General features: G+C 41.7%; 1 protein-coding gene across 3 annotated transcripts in view; it reads right to left on the bottom strand.

Annotated features, from left to right (window-relative positions):
* Oma1 (OMA1 zinc metallopeptidase) overlaps positions 1-12,958 on the bottom strand; it is a 54,693-nt gene extending 41,735 nt beyond the window's left edge. The window contains exons 1-5 of one of the 3 annotated variants that reach the window (XM_032901328.1): positions 12,900-12,958; positions 7,896-8,351; positions 5,413-5,641; positions 2,347-2,520; positions 2,133-2,240 (exon numbers count right to left, since the gene is read on the bottom strand). In XM_032901328.1, coding sequence (XP_032757219.1) covers positions 2,133-2,240; positions 2,347-2,520; positions 5,413-5,641; positions 7,896-8,332 — 948 coding nt within the window. In that variant the 5' untranslated portion in view covers positions 8,333-8,351; positions 12,900-12,958. Of the gene's footprint in view, positions 1-2,132; positions 2,241-2,346; positions 2,521-5,412; positions 5,642-7,895; positions 8,352-12,768; positions 12,840-12,899 lie in introns of those variants that run through there. The other 2 variants (XM_032901346.1, XM_032901338.1) reach the window with 2 other exon arrangements.
* Between the last annotated feature and the right edge of the window lie 909 nt (positions 12,959-13,867).

The raw sequence follows: 13,867 nt of genomic DNA on the forward strand, positions 1-13,867 counted from the left end.
CTTCATTTCGTCAGACCACTGCCCTGAACTGGTGGCAGTGGTAACCTTCCACGGACAGCAGGCACAGGCTGGAGGACCAGAGAGCAAACCAGCTGAATGGTAATACCTTTTAAAGCTACAACAGCCAAAGCTAATCCCTTGACCCCAAGAAGAATAAACTTTTCTAGACCTCACAGTCAATTTGACAAAAGACTATGCCTTAAGGTCTGTGGGATGATGTCATACAGGTGAGGCAGGTACAAGATAGAATAAGGCCTGTCATTGGACAAGAAGAAAGGATGGGTGGGAGAAAAGTTTGAGAGAACAGGAGGAGAATGGAGGAGAAGCCACCACCAGGAGAACATGGAGGCTGATGTTAAGATTTCACACTGTACCTTTACAGGTTGTTATGAATGTTCTTAAGGGATGGATGTGTACAGGGCCTTGTATGTTTAGGTGGGCAATTATATCTTATCAATTGGATCAGAGGTTATTGTGTTGCGTGCTCTTTCTTGTAGCGATTTGATTTTTGGGAGAGTGTGTGGCGGCAGACTGGGCTGCCACGGAGTTGGGATGTGTGTTTCTGGCAAGATATCTACCAGATATCTTGGGGCACTGTGGTGCTGGATCTAGAGGGGGTAAAAGGCAACCCCTTTTTATAATTTTACAATAACAGAAGACTTTCAGTTTTATGGTTATATTATTACTCTCAGAGAGAGTGCAAGATGGATCTAGTGGGAGTAAAAGAAAACCTTTTTTATAATTTTACAACAACAAAGGTCATTTAACACTATGTACTTAACCTGCTGCCCCACTGTGTAAGTTTAACTTGCCTTTAAAAAATAAACAGTATAGCCAACCTTACTATGCCTTGACTTTCCAATGCATTCAGCGTTTACAATCTAAACTAATGTATAGCTTTACTCTTAAATTGTGTTACTTTTCCATGCCAGATCCAGAATAATGTGTGTGTGTCTGTGTGTGCGCTGTGGTGATCATTTGCTGAAAACAGCCACCAGGTCGACAGCAGCCGTAAACAAGAAATGCCCTATTACTGCAGACAGTGACATGTAAACAAGAAATGCCCTATTACTGTAGACAGTAACATGTAGACAGAAGATGGGGCATAAGAGAAAGTCTCTGTGTCACTCATTAACTCATCACTGACGTGTTATGACACCATTATTTCAGAGAAATTAGAATACACAATAACAATACTATTTCTATGGCTTAAATTTATTCTTGATTCTACTTAGGAAACATTTCTTTTTCCTGTAGATCAAAAGAAATCAGGGATGCTTCTAAAAAGAACAACACTGGCCCACGTCATTTTATTATTCCTCTAAAGAAGAGGTAGAATTTTAAAAGACTTTGAGGAAGATTAGTAAAAAAACACTCGTGCTTCCATTTGAAGTTAATAACATGTGCACTTACTGTTTGGCATGTGGCAATCCTTCACAATATTTACCTGTATGTTCTGATTAAAGATTCATATTTTTAATGAATAGCAATCAAAAATCGGTATAAAAATACATCCATGAACTATTACAGATCTACCTGGCCACTGTTAGTCTTCTCAAATGTTACTTTCCTAATATGAAAAGCCAGGGATGATACATCCTTATAAAGTAAAGCTCCGAATGAGAAGGAGCATATCAGATGAAGTTCTGTAAACTAACCTGGCCATGTCATTACTGCTCCACATTAATCCCATATTGCATATCATTTAGACATTTTTCAACAATATTCCAAGCCATCATTTGAAAATAGTAAGAATAGAACTGATTTACCACTTAAATAGTAGTATCACTTTTCAACAATTAATTTTCTGACTAGTTTACAAGTATTAATAATTATGGAAATTTAAAACTTAAAGTGAAATAATTAAAGGCTGGGACTAATTACTTTTTAGCAAAAGAGACAGGCGATAAAAACAGTATTTAAGAGAAACCCTAATTATTCAGGATCATATACTAAAGACTGCAAACAGTCTCAAAATAAGCTAATCACATTCTTTCAGGTACAGAATAAGGTAATTACATTCCATCATTAAAAGAAGAAGAAGAATATTGAAAGAAGAAGACAGTTCCTTAAAGGACTCTACTTGCTAACATCAAAGCAACCTCCGACAGCTGCACGTCGTGGGTACTCACGGCATGCCCCAGGACCGCATGCGCGATCTCATGGCCCAGCAGGAAGGAAAGCTGGTGCATGTTGGTCACGCTATTCAAAAGCCCAGTGAAAACAAACACTTGTCCGTTCTGCACACAAAGAGAGTAATACAAGCAATTAGCCCACGGGCAAACTTAAAGACCTCAAGCTAGCAACAACAACAACAACAAAAAAGTATATAACGAATTTACTTACTGGGAGCACGAAGGCATTGACCTTGGGCGAATGGACCACGTGAACCACCCAGTTGATCTCAGAGACCCCTGGGACGTCTTGATTGCACTGTGTTAGATGATAAACCACCTTCTTGACAGTCAGGTACCGGGGGTCTTCCTCAGGCAGCAGATCATTTTTAAACTCTTCCATCCACTATATGTTTTTTTTTAAAAAGTATTATTTAAGAGATTTTGCACTACAAGATGCTTATGCTGCTTCATGGTGGGGTATCTGATGAGTACTGGGCATTTTAATTTTGAATCGTGCAAAACTTTACATATTAAATGCTCAAATTTCTGAAATTTGAATTATTCATAGAAAAGCAGTATGGTTTCTCACAGAGGAATAAATTATAAAATTTTTATATAAACATGATTCAATCCAAGTTTTATTCTTTTCCATTAATCTATATGCAAGCAAAATGCTGAAATATTTCTAATTTCCTAAGAACTTTATGAAACAAAGCTGCCTATGTCTTACATTAAAAATTTCATATAAAAAAAGGAAACTGTAGCCCAGGTGGTAGAGTGCTCACTCCCCTAACGTGTACAAGGCCACAGTTCGATCCTCAGCACAGCACACGCAGTGTGCTTACACATCCTTGTGATCCAAACACTGGATCTGGGTAACCAGGATGATTACAAGTTCAAGATTATCCCTGCTGCACAGGGAATTCAAGACCAGCCTGGGATAAAAGGAGCCCAGTGCCAGTCAAGAAAGAAAGAGAAACAAAGAAACAAAAAAATAAAAAAAAGAAGGAAGGAAAGAAGAAAGACAAAGGGAGGGGGGAGGAAAAGAGGGAAGTGGAGGGAGGAAGGGGAGAGGAAGAGTGGGAGGGGAGAGGGAGGGAGGGAAGAAAAGAAGGGTCAAAGAAAATTAATTACTTTCATAATCCACTAAGTGGAATCCCTATTCACAATACAGACTTAAGCTTTTACAAAAAGGGACAATATCTCACTAATTGTAAAGTATTTGATCCACACAGACTGAAAGAAAATCACTAAGATCTCAGAGCTAATGGGCAAATCACGTGATGCTGATTGAAATGCCTGAACATCTCTTACATGGAAACAGTTTTTCTGAAGCTTTTTATAAGATATTCTCTCATATATACTGTGAAAATTAAGGATAATCTACAAATACTTAATTTTAATGAAATGTATATTTTAACATAAATCAAGTTGATAATCTTTTTAAGATGCATTAAAACATACTTCATAGAATATGAACTTAAAGACTACATCAATTATCATTTTTAAAGAAAAACAGTTGTAAACAAATAGAAGTCCTCTATTAACTCTTCTTAAACAATCAAGGTCCTCTATCTATATCTTAGTTTGCTATCTATTACTGTGATGGACATCACAACCAAAAGCCTGTTGGGAAGAAAAGGGAATATTCCAGTTTACAACTCTCAGGCCACAGTCCATCATCAAAAGAACTCAAGGCAAGTACTTCAAGGGAGGGACTGAAACAGAAACCCTGGAAGAATGCTCTGGTGTTGTCCATGGCTTGCTTAGTTTGTTTTCTTATACACCCTACACCCGAGGACCACCTACCCAAGAGTGGCACCACTTAAAACGAGCAGAGACCTCGAACATCAGTCATGAATCAATACAATGTCCCACCTTGCCGACTTACCAGCCAATGCAGGCATTTTCTCAGTTGAGGCTGCCTCCTCTCAGGTGATTCTAGCTTGTGTCAAATTGACAACACACTAGCTTGCACAATTAAAGTACTTTATAACGGCTCTTTAAGAATATTTAAATTCACAGACCAATAAATTAAGCAATAAAATGTCTGTCACATGAACACACTTATATATACATACCAATCAATATGTATATATAGCATATTCATATATGCAAATTCATTCATATATGCATGTATTTTAAATTTTAAACTATCTGAATAGTAGATTCTTAAAATTTCTTACAAGATTTGTTCCAATCTTTCCAAAATGTTTTTCTCAAAGCTCTCTTCTTATTAAGACTAAATTCTAGGATACAGTTTAAAGTTCTGTTTGTATTCTAAGACTATTACTATCTTAGTTAAGACCAACTTTTATAGCAAGAAATGATTGCTATTCATGATAGCTTTCCTTTCATAAGTTCATGTGCTCCTTTGTATCCAAGCACATGAAGACCTGAAGCATTACCTATTCAGCAATGTCAGCCACCCATCCCTTTTTGTGGTAATTACTAGAATACAATGATGGTCCCATCCTTGAGGACACACAAGAACACATTGTGTACTGTCTCTCCCTGAGTTACTACACTTCTGCACGAGCTGAGATTTCTGAATCCTGCCAACTATTTTGTATTCATAAAACAAGTGATTATGGGTCCACACACCAGCAAGCTCATCACCTAGGAGCCTGAGACATAAGGGTCACAGGTTGAGGGCTAACCCCAGGCTACACAGCAAAACTCTGTTTTAAGAAGAAAAAAATAATGGCAGAAAATACAATAATATTTCAAAATTTATTTGAAATATTTGAAAAACAGCTATCTTATACCTGACTTCCAAGGTATACAAATTCTCACAGCATGTTTGCTTATTTGATACATAAAAACAAAGCACTAGTTTGCATGGTGTGCTAGATCCTAGGATAAAATAAACAAACCAGCAAGGTTGTTGGTCCCACAGAGCTTGGCCTATAAAGGGAGATGGACAGAGACCAAGGAAAGTTCCATAATGTAAAGAAAAGAAAAGGGGGAAAGCTAGGACCTAACGCCAGTCCTGCCAAGCATGGGACATTGCAAGTCAGTTCCCAGCTCCACCCGGCTGAGTCACAGTCTGAGCCAGCCTGAGCATCAGGGAAGGTTTTCCTGAGCGGGACCCTGACTGGAGCAGAGCAAGAGCTGTCTGGCTGGGAGGACAACCAGCGCACGCTGCAAACGCCTTCCCCAAGTATGAGGCCTTCGAGAAAATGACTAAAGTATCAAACACTAAAATTAAGAGCAGTGCATCTTCCATATTTAAAAAAGCTTCCTGCTTGTGTTAGCTTGTGCAGTGTAGTTACGGACCACTCTTACAACTTACCACTTCATATTCCAGGTCTGACAGGAGTCTGAAGTGTTCTTTCCCCACTAACAGTAGTTTGCTCCTTCCAGTGACAGGGCTCACTTCCAGGTGAGTGAAATAAAACACCACAAACAGCAGTCCAAAGGCACTCAGACCAAGGAGCAGCCTCCACTTGTTCCTCTTCACGCTGTCTTTAAATAGCGCCTTCTTGTCAGGAGGAAGTGCTTGCCACCATTTCCTTATGCCCCTGTGACAAATCAGAAATGGCCCGTCTGGTAAGTGCATGCTCACACCTCAGACACACGAGCTAGGATTGTCCATTATGAGTCCCTTCCACCATTATGTTTATCTGTGCACATAGCTTTTGAACTTATAAAATTCTTAGCTAGAGGATGGAAAGTCATCAACGCTATAAAATTATACTTAAGGCTCACTTGAATTTCCCACATCAGCTAGTGTGAAGGCAAACCCTTAAATGAGGACTTGTGTTGTTACAGCTCCCACTACTAACACTTACTAATTACCGCATGCTAAGTGCTGTTCTAATCATGATGCACGTGCCACCTCATTTGCTCGCTCTAACACCTTCTTACACAGAACAACCTAGCCAAGGCCTGGGGCATAGCTAGAGGAAAACCCAGTAGTCTGGGACACCATTCCTGAGACTGACCACTTAACAAGGAAGAAGTCCTCAGACAAGCATCTTGGAGTCATAAAGGATAAACTGTACCTTTCCACTGCCCCTCAGACTCTAGCACAACCTGCCAGTGCTCCAGCAAGGAACAAGAGGCACTGCCTCACCATAGACGCCGGCAATAAGCAGCACTTCTCAGGAGCAGCAGCTCCACTATCACACCTATCATACTGGGGTAGGGGAGGTGAAGGACTGAAGCATCAGAGTAACAAACGGATACTTTACAGATGCCATCAGGGAAGGGCTGCGCTAGCTGGAAGGAGTGGACAGTAGTTCTCTAACCTGCCAGGCTAGGTACGCAAACATTTTAACAACTAATGTTCTGAACAGCAGGACAAAACATTTCCTTGTGCATACATTATTTTAAGTCTTAATAAAAGGTATCAAACACACACACACAGTGAAATCTCCCTTAACAAAAAATCATTCTACAAAACAATTTTGTAACGTTACTATAATTTTATTAAGTCCATGCTATCATTTGGAAGTTTCAACCAAAAGTCTATGTATTCAATTTCAAAGGCTTGGCCCCTGTCCTCTGGCATAACTAGGAGTGATATAACCCATGGGAGATAAGGACTGGTTAAATAATGTGGGGTTACTGGAGAGATGGCCTTGAAGGGGCTATTAGAACCCCAGTTCCTGCCTGTTTCTGTCTTTGCCTTCCTGACCATCATGAAATGGACAAGTCCCCTCTGAGAGACATTCCCACCAGCAGGCAATGAGTGGGCCCAGCCCGTGCAACCAGGGACCAAAACCTCAGAAAGCATGAACTGAAGTAAGTTTTTGTTCCCTGATTATCTTGATTATTTCATCACAGTGTAGAAAGCTGACGAACATGGGGATGTGTGTGAATCGCTTTAGAGAAAGCCACTGAACCAGAAAGGCCACAAAACAATGAAGTATACTTATTTCCCACTGCAACGTTTACAGATTACTACTTACTTATAACATATGTATGGCATATTATAATGTATAATAGAAAAATCAAAACCAAAATCAAACCATTTTATAGGAACAGAAATCACAAAGTGATTATCCCTACAAATGAGGAGGGGTTTGTTACTTAGGAGCCAACATAGATACCTATTTTCTGTCAGCCTCAAACATACAGAATTAAATACACTACAGAGAAATTCTTGGATTTTGAATAGAAGTAGACTGGGTTGTTAGAATGGAAGGAAGCAGATGGCAAGGAGGGTCAGCATATTTAACAATCATAACAAAACTTTATGAAGAGACAGATTTGCCTCCTTCAACCTTCATGAAATAAGGAAAAAGGTTGAGAAACAGCCATTTCGCTATAAAATGCACAGTTATAAAGGACTACCAAGAGAAATGTAACAAAATCCTGTGAAAACAGAATAGTGGAGTGAGCTAAGGCTGCGCCTCTAATTATATGAATGAAGCCCTTGACTGCCCATGAGCTGACTGCCTAAAATTCCACAGAAACCAAAAGGCAATATTCTCAAGTGCTGTGTTACACAAACCGTTGCCAATGCTTCCCATTATCCCTGTAATTAGAAATGTGAAATCCTTTGGAAATATCTCTACCAACAAAAACTTGAGGATCACATTTCTGCACAATAAATTTGCAACAAATTATTTCAAGATTATTAAAATCATGCACATAAGACTGGCAGAATTTACCTTTAGAAATTCAAATTTTAAGGTGAATACAGCATAGGGAAAGGTTCCCTTTAAAGTACAGTAAATAATTGAAGCTTAATTATTAAAAATTATTATAAGTTGACACAAATGTGAATATAGAAGTTCGGGAGCTCTAACACAAACGCTGTGTATTTACCTGCCCACAATGATAGCAAGGAGCTTTTGCACTGGTTTCAGAAGGAGCATCAAGAGAGGGACTGGAGCGGCCTGACGTGGCGCAGATGTGTGGAAACTCCGGGCCTCTCTCACGGCGGCACAGTTCGGAGAACATGAGGCATCACCCCAAACCGTCCAATTGTAGGTGAGCACCCCCATTTCCTTGCTTTGGGCACTTGAGAGGCATCCTGATCTTTTGTTCTTGAGAGTCCTACAGAAATGAACGTTTCTGGGCAGTGAGATCACTGAATAACAGTGACTGACTGTGCGAAGTCCCCAGTTTGCATGTACTGCTGGGAGCCTTGGTGCCAGTGGACAGCCTGCTGGTGGGGTCCACGGTCTCCTGCGGGCCAGCATATTCACTCCAGAGAGAAACCGATTTCTTGTGGCAGACTGCAGTCCATAAAGGAGGTTCATCTTACCTCTGCTTGGTTATCTAGAATACATGCACACACACACATAAGACGTAGACGCCTGTGGAATATGTACTTACAGACTGGGACTGTAACACCTAAGAAACACGTCCTGGACATCTCGGGGTAAATGCCTGTGTGTCTGCCCACCACCCCCTGCAGCGCCTTCCACAGGACGAGCCAGAGGGACATTCACAGCCTCAGATCACTACCCAGTGCTCATTGCAACACTTGAATCTTTTCGCTTCACTTAAAGAAAAAACATTTCTTTTAAGTTTGCAGGGACTCTATCTGATCAGCAAATCACTTGGCAGAATGAGAAATAGCTTTGATACAACAGCAAATGTGTATCAGTTGACAGTAAGATGAAATATCAGGGGATAGAAAAGCCTAGCTTTAAAAATGTTACCTTTAAGAGTTTTAATTTATTCATTCCAATAAAACCCTGAGGCTTTTGGTTAGAATCAGGACGTAGAAAGAGGGACTTTAATACCACCTAAAATTGACTTCTTAAAGGGAACACGTAAAAGGAGGATTTCCACACACTTGACAATAGGCAAAGAAGGACTGAAATGTGGGTAACAAGACTCCATTACAACTGCCCCAGAGAACCGGCTGGTGAGTTTCCAAACCACACACGAGAACGACTACGCCTACAACTGCCCTAGACTGAAGGCGTGAAGCTGGGCAAGCCTGTGGACCAGGAAGCTACAGCTTGTGGGCCGAAGAAGGGAACACAAAACTGAAAGAGGGAACTCCAGGTCAGTGCGGGCCCCTCCCTACTCAGCTGAGCACTAGCTGGTCACACGTGCGAAAGCTTAGAGAGCCATAATTTCAGGCACAGTCCACCTGACAGGGTGCACTGTCTGCTCCCGTTGCTCAAAGTGGGAAAACTTCTCATTTGTAATTCACAGAAACTGGGTGGAACTCCGAAGAGTCTAGCACTGCTGTGAGAGCTGCTCTAGCCCCAGTGACAAAACCTAAAACAAAAACCCAGCAAGTAGCTTCTTAGCTCTCAGATAAGAGCCAGCTTGGCAAAACAACGCTAAAAGATCAAGCTGCTTCTAATAACCACATCATGGATTTTCTTTTAAAAAAAAAAATCAAGAATCAACAAATAAACATTTAGCAACATATAATTCACAATTTTAAATGAAATTCATAGAAGAAATATTAATCAAAGGAAGCTGACTCCTAACTAATACAAATGGAAGTATTAGTAGACAAGGATATTAGAGTTGTTATTGAATTGTTTAACACAGAAAAGTGTACTCAAGCTCTTTTACTAGAAATCAAACTATAAAAACAGCATGAATATACTTTCTTTCCTTTAAATCTAATGATTTATTGTTGTAAAGCTTTGACACTTGTCCCTCAACTTAGGGAATGGGCCAAGATGTCATGTTAGTCCCTAATGGCCATTGGTCTCAAAGGCAGTAGACACCTACCACAGAGAAAACTTCACATTAAGTCGTACTCAGCATATGGACATAAAGATGAACGTAAAACCTAGAGTTGGTGTTGCAGCAAAAAAAAGGGCATGCAAGCTAGACTTGTAAGGAAAAGTTCTGCACATGCTTGCACAGAAAGGACAATGGAATGGACCTATGATATGTGAGAGATCACAGGGAGGGAGCGAGGGAGGAAACAAGGGTGGGGGATGGGAGGATGCTGACACTGATTCATGGATAAGAAACCTGAAGGCCTCCATCTTTCTGAGACCCTACTGTGCTTTCCTTCGGACTGGGCTTCTCTAAAGTAATTCCTTCTCTTTACCCAGTTTCTGTGTCTTACAAATAATTGAGCTCAATGACATTTTCATGGTAGGAGGCAGCTGTAAAAGTTCATGTGCAAGTTAATATTTCAATGTTAAATGTGTCATAAAACAATCTGAGAGATCCTCCCTACACGAACTTCCCAATCTTCTACAGACCACGCTCCAAACTATACAGAATTAGCCCTAGGATTTTAACATCCAAAAGACCAAAGACCACTTTAAATCAGTCCTGCCAATCTACCTCCTTACTACCTCAGCCCAGCACACCCTGGTTCTGGGGCCCTGAGTTGTAGATTTTACTATATTCTAACTGCTTCACTTTAGTTCACTACCAATGCCTCTTCTAAGCAACCTAAAATCAGACCAGGTGGGCGGTGGTGGCACATACCACTAATCCCAGCACTCGGGAGGCAGAGGTTGGCGGGGACCTCTGTGAGTTCGAGGCCAGCCTGGTCTACAGAGCGAGTTCTAGGACTGCCAAGGCTATAGAAAGAAACCCTTTCTCAAATAAATAAATAAATAATAAGTGAATGAATGAATAAATAAGTGAATGAATGAATGAATGAATGATGCAGAGCTCTGAGCCACAACAAAGATGATAACCTAAAAACAGCAGGAAGTGCTACTACCTACGAGAGCCTTGAAGCTGAGAAGAGCAAGCCTATATTCTAGCACTTGAGTCACAGAGCTGTTCAAGGCAATTTAAAAACAAAACCTCGGTATAACAGGCTAGCAGGCAAAGTCCAATGTGGAAAGCAACACTACATAAAGCTTCCTACAGAAATGTTCCCTTTGCTGACCACCATGGCAGCCCTGGCATGTGGCTTGGTGCATCTGAGGAGCCGAATTTTTACTAAAGTTAACAGGAGGACTTATACCAGACAGTGCAGGTTGGCCTGACAGACGCAGGCGAGCTTCAGCAAAGCCAGAAAAATGTGAACGATCACCCAAAGGAGGGCCAACAACATAACAAGATCTGTCCTTAACGTTGCCAAATGTTGCAAACCTTTCTACAAAAGCCACAAACTCAGACTTAATGTGAAATTTACCTATTTTAAAATGTTGCCAACCAACATTAATAAAACCTGATGATCGTAACCTAACATCCACATATCTCTTTGGTTCAGAGTTGTTTTATTCATTGATTCATTCATTCATTATATGAGTGAATGCTACAAGTCAGCCGCCACTCTGTGTAGCAGATACAACGCAGAGAAAAGACAAAAACGCCTGCCCAATCTGTACAACTAGTAAAGACAAAACATGCTAATAGATACAAAGATAAATCTTAGAAAAGGCCTACATGTAATTTAGGGGACAGAATGGTGCTCATAAGAAAGAGATCCAGTATTTCCTTTCTGGGCAACAAATGTTTACAGGATGTGTTCCTTTGTGAGTCCTAAGGCAAGCAAGCTCTTTTGTAATTTCCACTGGTTCTCTGTGAGCCTTTCAATAAAATTCCTAATGTTACTCCCAGCTCCTAATTCTTAAGGCACCTTCTCCAAGCTTCCTTCATCCACTGCTAAATCTAGTTTATAGATATTCCTCAGAAAATAAACTCTCATCCAAGTACCATGCACCCTATTCACACTGCTCAGATCTGCTCATATGAGAAAACTGCTCACTCCAGAGCAGGTGCAAACATTTTTAAGGTAGCCTACCAAAGGAAGGTAAAAACAAAAGCCCCAAACACTAGATAATTAAAATCATTATCATTTTCTGCCACTGACAATCAAGTGTCATCCAGAATAGGAGTAGTTATTAATCTGTAATCACTGATTAATCTTTAAAATGTTTATTTTTTTAATGGGGAGAGAAATTTGTTTATACATTTTCAAAGAGCCAGTCACTATTCTACACAGCACCTAAGAAAGAACTGCGGCAGGCCAACAAACATAGCTGGCAGACTTGTAGGAGTTGGAAATTAATGATGTGAGAAAATTAAACAATTTGGATTGCTAGCCTCTAAGAACATTCCAAACCCTTAATTCTTCAAGTGCCCTCTCAGAATGAGCAAGTAGTGTGCGCTCACTGGCACTCAGAGCTGATGGCTAGAAGACAGTTTTAAGAACTCTTACTAAAAACTACTATTTCTCCTCTAGTTTCTATGGAAACAGCTGTCAGATTGGCAAAAATAGGACATGCACTTTAAAATAATCATTCAAGCTAAGTACACATGATGGATGGCTTCTTTAAAAAAAAAAAAAGTTATTAGGCTTGGCTCTTTAGCTTCCAAATGTCACACAGCACCCCTGCACCTTGGCTCAGGATGCTGTAAAGCTAAACCTTTTAGGAGGGCTCCAAGACATTGAGAGTCGCTAGGAGGCGATGAACTCCTAAATTCCTAATGTGGGATTTTCATCTCTTGGGACTAACGTTTCTGGCTGAAGTTTGCCCCAGCACAGTTGCTCCCCGTCACACCGCAAGTGATATGTAAATAACATAAAAAGTGATCTTTGAATTCAAGTTTTTTGAAGAAACCAGTAAGCTCCCTGGAACTGCTCCGACTGTGCAGATGCTGCGAGCTGAGGCAAGAGAGCACGTGCCTCTACACAAGGACGAGCGGGGAGGCGAAGGGGAGACCCGCACAGGCCAGGCCGGCGACGCCTGGAGGAAGCGCTGCTCAGGAGGAACCCACCACCGACAGCGGGAGGCAAACTTACAGAAAGCCCACCCACCGGGCCGTTCACTCTGACTCGGCACGGTCCATGCCCACCGCGGTCCCCGAACCCCCGGGCCCCGCTCCCCATCTCCGCCCTCCCCGCCCCGCTCTGGAGGAACGCCGAGCCGTCACCGTGAGCGCGCACTCGAGCCGCAGCGGGAGCTGGATCCGGCTGCCGGCTCCGCGCAGGCGCACGTCTCTTCCAAGCCCCGCCCCCTCACTTCCTGCCCTTGGGACCTCCGAGGAGCCTTTTGCCCCGCCCTTGGAAGAGTAAGTCAGTTTCCCCATCCCAGAGCGGTCCAGGGCTGGCTGCGGTTGGGCGGACTGTGGGGCCGTCGCGCCCCCGTGTGGTTGGAGGAAGATAGCCCAGTTTTAACTGCTTGCCAGGAGCTACACACTTCCTTAGTACTTGGCATGGCTGTGTTGGATCCAGAAAAAACCATGCCTACTATAGTTTCTACAACAGTTCTGCCCAAAATGAAAGCAATTCCAGGGGCCGGTGGAGAACTAAGATGCCTTGGTTTGAAGCTGCACTGAGCTGATGACTTTGTAGGTATAACATTAATTCTAGAGTTCCGATTACTTACTGGCAATCATCCCTCAGTTCTAGAGTGATACGGGTGCATAAAAAATAAGACTAAATATGAAAGACTGTTTCACCATGATCGCTTTGGGACACCAAACTTTAAGAGGTCAGCAGTATTCATGACAACAGCTCCTGACCAGATTTCATTGTGGGAATGTTTTGCAAAGGACTGTGAATACCGCTGGCAGACGTGATTCTGTAGGATCTGCAGCTACCCACCACAGCCAAAAAATGATGCTTTGTGGATATACGAATTACTCTGTTTTTCTAATAGGCTACCCGAGAAACACATTAAAAACAAAAATGCTATCGTGTATTCATTCAACATTCAATATGTGACAGACACTGTTGGTATTCTGTCGAAGCTCCACCCCAACAGTTACCTGGCAACAGCCAGCTGTGCCTGACACTTTGTAAGGGGCTGCTTGCCCACTCCTCCCTCTCTTTCTCTCTTGCTCTTGCCCTCTTCCCCTTTGTCCCTTCTCTTCCCATTCCCCTCACCCCCCTTCTGTCT

Source organism: Rattus rattus, chromosome 1, assembly GCF_011064425.1.
Source record: "Rattus rattus isolate New Zealand chromosome 1, Rrattus_CSIRO_v1, whole genome shotgun sequence".
Classification (NCBI taxonomy): Eukaryota; Metazoa; Chordata; class Mammalia; order Rodentia; family Muridae; genus Rattus; species Rattus rattus.